The 5,310-nt window shown below is 50.9% G+C and overlaps 1 protein-coding gene and 1 long non-coding RNA gene across 2 annotated transcripts in view; one reads left to right on the plus strand and one right to left on the minus strand.

Annotated features, from left to right (window-relative positions):
* zhx3b (zinc fingers and homeoboxes 3b) overlaps window positions 1-3,590 on the minus strand; it is an 18,577-nt gene extending 14,987 nt beyond the window's left edge. Inside the window, exons 1-3 of the mRNA XM_008319359.3 lie at window positions 2,862-3,590; window positions 193-1,029; window positions 51-113 (exon numbers count right to left, since the gene is read on the minus strand). Coding sequence (XP_008317581.2) covers window positions 51-113; window positions 193-924 — 795 coding nt within the window. The 5' untranslated portion in view covers window positions 925-1,029; window positions 2,862-3,590. The remainder of the gene's footprint in view (window positions 1-50; window positions 114-192; window positions 1,030-2,861) is intronic.
* A 19-nt stretch (window positions 3,591-3,609) lies between these two features.
* On the plus strand, window positions 3,610-4,641 carry LOC112487571 (uncharacterized). Its single transcript, XR_003050774.1, has 2 exons — window positions 3,610-3,918; window positions 4,032-4,641. It is a non-coding gene; the product is annotated as an uncharacterized LOC112487571 (long non-coding RNA).
* Window positions 4,642-5,310: the final 669 nt, after the last annotated feature.

Below are 5,310 nucleotides of genomic sequence, written 5' to 3' on the forward strand. Positions count from 1 at the left end.
ACTGATGGATGAGCGTTTGAAACAGTGAGACATTAGAAATGCAGGGTTACTTTGGGCAGGTGGTCAGAGGTCACAGCTCGGGTCAGACTCTTGTTGTGGACCAGCGACACCACCTGCAGCAGATCCAAACAGACAGAGTGAAACGAGGTGAGAGCAGAGGCTGACGTAGAACTGAAATGAAAACACACTCACTCTGGAGACCGGACTCTTCAGTTCTGGTAAGGAGCCACAGCCGTTGACGATCTGAATGGCAGAAGGCCGAGTGACCCTACAGCTGCCGTTTTGGACCACGCCGGGAACATGGACCACTGTTAGAGCACCGCTCTCTTTTTTCTCAGGGTCTCTGGGGGACGGAGAGACGGGACCAGGATCTGAGGAGGACTCTTTGGAGACCTGCTGAGCCACTGCTATTCTCTTGGCTTCTGATTTCACCTTCATCATCCTCATGATGGGAGTTTTACTGATGCTGATCTCAGAGCCCCTCGACGGCGCCGCCCTGGTGACCAGGTTCTGTTCCACCACGGCTCTCCCGTCCTTTTTCTTCAGCTGTAGCGCTGTGTCACACGTGCTCGGGTGGACCCTGGCGTTGTGCAGCGCCAGACCCTCGAACTTGAGCACGGACACCCCGCAGCCGACACAGGAGAAGCGGGGGTCGGAACAGAAGTCCGGGTGTCCGCTGTAGACGTGGTCCAAGAACAGGTTCAGGTCCTGGGTTTCAAAGTTGCACAGCCGGCAGGTGTAGGTGCCAGCACCGTCCGCACCCTCTGGTCTGGAAGACTCCCCAGGGTCTACGGGGCTGCGGGGGCCCCTCCCAGAAACCGCGGGCTGGGGGGGGGTGTCAGAGTCTGTTCCGTGTTCCTCCGAAGAACACAGGACTTTACTTGGTATCATGCAGGGAACGCTGGACTTCCTCTTACTGGCCATGGTGCGGGGGGGAGGGAGGGTGAAGGAGAGCGGACTACAGAGCGGGCGAAGAGTCAGGGTGACAGGGGGGGAGGTTGTCCATAGATGGAGACAGTCTTCAATAACCTGAAAGTCAGAGAGAGGGGGAGAGGGGGGAGGGGGGTGAGTTCAGCTGACAGTCCAAAGAAAAGAACCGGGTCAGGAATTCTCCCTGAACTCACTACTGGACGGTTTCGGTACTACACACAGGTTTTATTCCTCAGTGCTGCCTCCTGGTGGTGGTCTTTGAATCCTTCACCTTACCCAGTGTGAAGGGTTAACAGCAACATGAAGTTCACCAATGAGAAAGGAATGCGACCCCCTCCACCCCCACACCCCCACAACACAGACACACTGGCTCCCTCCACACGGCTCAGGGCCAAAGCTCTGCCCATATGGACTGGTCACATGACCAAAGGTCACATGACCGTCACAAAGACTCATGGGAGGGCAGCCGCGGCCATCCATCACTTTGTGTGAGAGTGGGAAACCAAGAGGGAAGGGGAAGGAAAAGGTTTCCTCACCCTCTGTTTCCCCTCCCTTTCCCTCTTCTAACAAGTTTTGGCCCAGGGAGACGGCTGGCAGCGCCACGGATGTGTTATTGTCCCCATGGCAACCACCTCCTACCTCACCCCTAACTCCCCATCCTGACTCCCCTCTCCTCCCTCCGCCTTTATCTAAAGTATTCATGTGGTTTAAACTGTGCACACGCACGCACGCACGCACGCACGCACCTAGCTGATGTTGGTTGGTGTTAGGGGCGGCCCCTCCCTGCTCCTGTCACACCCCCCTCCTCACCCCCACAGAGGTCTCACATCGAGGTGGGGTCGGCATCGTTAAGGCACACTATTGGCTGGAGTTGATGCCGTCTCTCCCTGGTTACCAAGTCCCCCTCCTCCCCCTCCCCCCAAGACCTGTCTCTTTAACTCTAACCTCCCCCGTCCCTCACCCCTGACCATCTGTGGTCATAACTGAATACTGGTTGAATTTAAACCTCAGCTGTCAATCAAATCCGGGCACCATCCCATCATCAACACCTCTGTCACGGTGTTCCTACACCGTCTCACCCCAGGTCAGAGACTCCACCCTCTGAGCAACTGCAAAGACCATGTGTTAACACTGGAGGTGGAGGGGGAGGCAGACAGAGAGTAATGGAGGAACACTGTCCAAACTAAAATGGCCGACATCACAGACTACTGCTGCTGCCACGGACACGGAGCGGCTCTGACTGGACAGCAGGAGTCACTCACCTCGGCCAATCACTGATCATCTTTTAACAAAGGTGGATCAAACTTTGACTGAAGAAATGAAACAACAACGTTAATAAGAAGAAGAAGAATCAACACCAACATTTACTACAGAGTACTACAGTCAAACAGGTACTAGACTGAGTACTACAGTCTACTGAGTACCAGTGATTCTGAAGTTTTCTGACAACTGGATCAATAACACACACCCTCATCATCAGTACAGAAAGATGTGGCCACAGAAACTAGTTCAACTGAGGTCAAAGGTCACAGATAAGACTAGTGTGAACAATGTTGTGAATGAGTGAGTTCAACTGATGACTTTTTTTAAAGCTCTATTTCTCCCCCTCCCTCCCTCCCTCCCTCCCTCAGCTCCAGTCACGTGACTACCTCTGTTAAACACTTTTCTTCGACTCATTTCTTTCAACTCCATCAACTCAGAGCTGCAGTAACAGACTGTACACCTCCCACCTCCCCCTTGACTCCCCCCACTGGCTGTCGCCATTTTAAAGCAGGCGACATGCAGCTGCTGCCGGGCTAAGGCGCAGTACAGTCCGCAGAGAGGAGCCGAGGGTCCGGAGTGGAGGAGGAAGAGGAGGAGGTGAAGGAGGAGAACTTTATGAAAAGACAACACAACCTCCTTCACTTGTGTCTGGAAAAACAAAGACTCACCTCAGCGGAAAGTTTCCAACTGCTGCTCCAGCTCAGACCTGTCGGAGGTGGGGGCTTGATGGGAACTGGTAGGTGTGCCCCCCCCCCCCCCCCCGTCTGTCCGCTGCTGGGTTAGAACCGTAGACTGGAAGAGGAGCGATCACACCGCGGTTTTACCGCTGCTCTCGGCGCTTGTTTTTGTGCCGTGACGGTCGAAGCCCAGGCTTTCACACAGCAGCAGCACAGGGAGGAAGATACGACAGACGTACGGAGGGAAGAACTGGACACGTGACTCATACGTCACTGGCGGTTGCGTTGGCGTGAGAGCCGGAGCAGAGATCTCCTAGGTCCGATGTAGAGAGAGGCTGGACGGGCTCTGAGCAGGAGAACCGCCGCGGGTTCTGTTAGAAAAGACAAACGGTTGGATGTTCAGGTAAACATGAGGACACAATCACCGACACCTGTGACCCCCCCCCGCCCCCCAGGTGACCTCTTTTAAAGAGACAGTGCAGACATCACGTCACGATGATGTCAGTCAGTCGCGGTGAAACATAAATGTAAAGATTTTTCAAATTCCGCCACTGACTGTGTTGTAGTAACGACGTGAACAACAGACGTGAACAACAGACGTGAACTCTGGCGGAGGTCTGAGTTGATCAGACAGACAGTAGAGATCAGAACTCCCACAGTATAAAATAAAGTGTTTTTCACTGTGAAAGAACCAACAGTAAAATATTAAACGAGGTTCTGCTCAGGCCGCTGACCCAGGTAGTTAAATGACCAGAAATCAAGTTTCTCTGCTGAGGGTAAAAGAGCCAATGAGGAGACAGAAGAAGAAAGCTACATTTAACAGACAATTCCAGGACTCCTACTGGAAACATGGAGTTATTACAACAGGGTTATTACGCGGCGAGCGGCCCTCTGATGAGGCCATGGAGCCTTCAAAACTGCTCCACCACGTCTGCATTAAAAGACAAGAGCGATGTTAGGAGGACGCGGCTACCACAGTTGACCACACGGTGGATTAGCGTTGGTTAACCTTACAGGTCGGTCTACAGGACTGCAGGAGTCTGAGGAGGTACAGATCCAGGAGTTGGACACCAACATGTCTTTGTTCGGTGTTGACCTTTGACCCAGTTTTTTATTGAACCCTGAAAAATGAATCAGTTTAAATCTGATCATTTTTTTCAGATCAACAGGTTCTGACCTACAACCATCTGGGTTTCACTCATTTTCTTAGAGCAGACAAAGAAGCAGGTCGTGACCTGGTGTCAAAGGTCATCCAGAGAAGCAGTTCTCAGATGGAGACTCCACTGAAGAAGAAGCAGACATTTATATAAATGTATGTCACATATATAAATATAACTGTACAGTGTGTGTGTGTGTGTGATGAAGAACCAGGACGACGTCACGTGTTAGTATTTTATTGACTTTCAGGCTTAAATATGTTTAATATAAAAGGCTAAATTTAAATGACTTTTCCTGGCTGTGGTTGAGGCACATGACAGGAAGTCGGCTGTAAATGACAGGAAGTCGACTGTAAATGACAGCAGTCAGTAAGAAACCACACTACAGCCACACTGGTCCTCAGTCCTTATGTTTGACTTCAACTCCTTTAACCTTGTTGTCTTGCCATCATTCACTAGTCCAAGTCAAGGAGTGATGGTCCACACATGGTCCACACATGGTCTGACAGGTCAGACCAACAGGAGTGACGGGGGGGGTGGGGGGGGCTTTAATATGATGTAGAAAGACAGGCACATTACAGTGTCAGCACTGATGCTGTAACAGAAGGTAAGAACAAAAACACTTGGTGACATCAGCTACAGGACAAGGGGGAGAGTAAGGTCAAAGGTCGGGGTCATGACAGAAACCTTTCACACTCATCCCTGTATTTACCTTAAAGACAAAACTCTATGGCTTGGCTCGAGTCCCAGTGTCTCAACACTGACCCACAATACTGAGTTGACATCTCTCACACACACACACACACACACACACACACACACTCAAATATATAACAATGATTAAAAAATATTCACAGCAATAATTACATGGCTGCTTAAGAACGACAGACCTTTGACCTCAGGCACCTTTAATACGAGTCGGGGGGGGACTGAGGGTTAGGGTCTAACACACACACACACACACTTAAGGGTAAACACACTGACAAACGTCTTTGGTCCAACGAGGTGTCGTGTGTCCAGCAGAGGGCGGTAGAATGATATTTAAAATGAAATAAATGACAGTGGACTGTGTTGAGCAGGAGAAACGTCTGGGGGGTTTGGGGAGGGGGGGTCACATGACCAATGTTTACAGGTTTAAATAATTAGAATAATTAAAATCATGGCCAGAAATAAATTAATGACTGTCATTTTCACAGCTCTCTCTCTCTCTCTCTCTCTCGTTCTCCCTCCCTCCCCACTCTCTCCTGCTGTTTGTGCCTAAAACACATCAAAGACCCCCCCCC

The sequence above is a fragment of the Cynoglossus semilaevis genome, chromosome 10 (genome assembly GCF_000523025.1).
Source record: "Cynoglossus semilaevis isolate Cse_v1.0 chromosome 10, Cse_v1.0, whole genome shotgun sequence".
NCBI lineage: Eukaryota > Metazoa > Chordata > Actinopteri > Pleuronectiformes > Cynoglossidae > Cynoglossus > Cynoglossus semilaevis.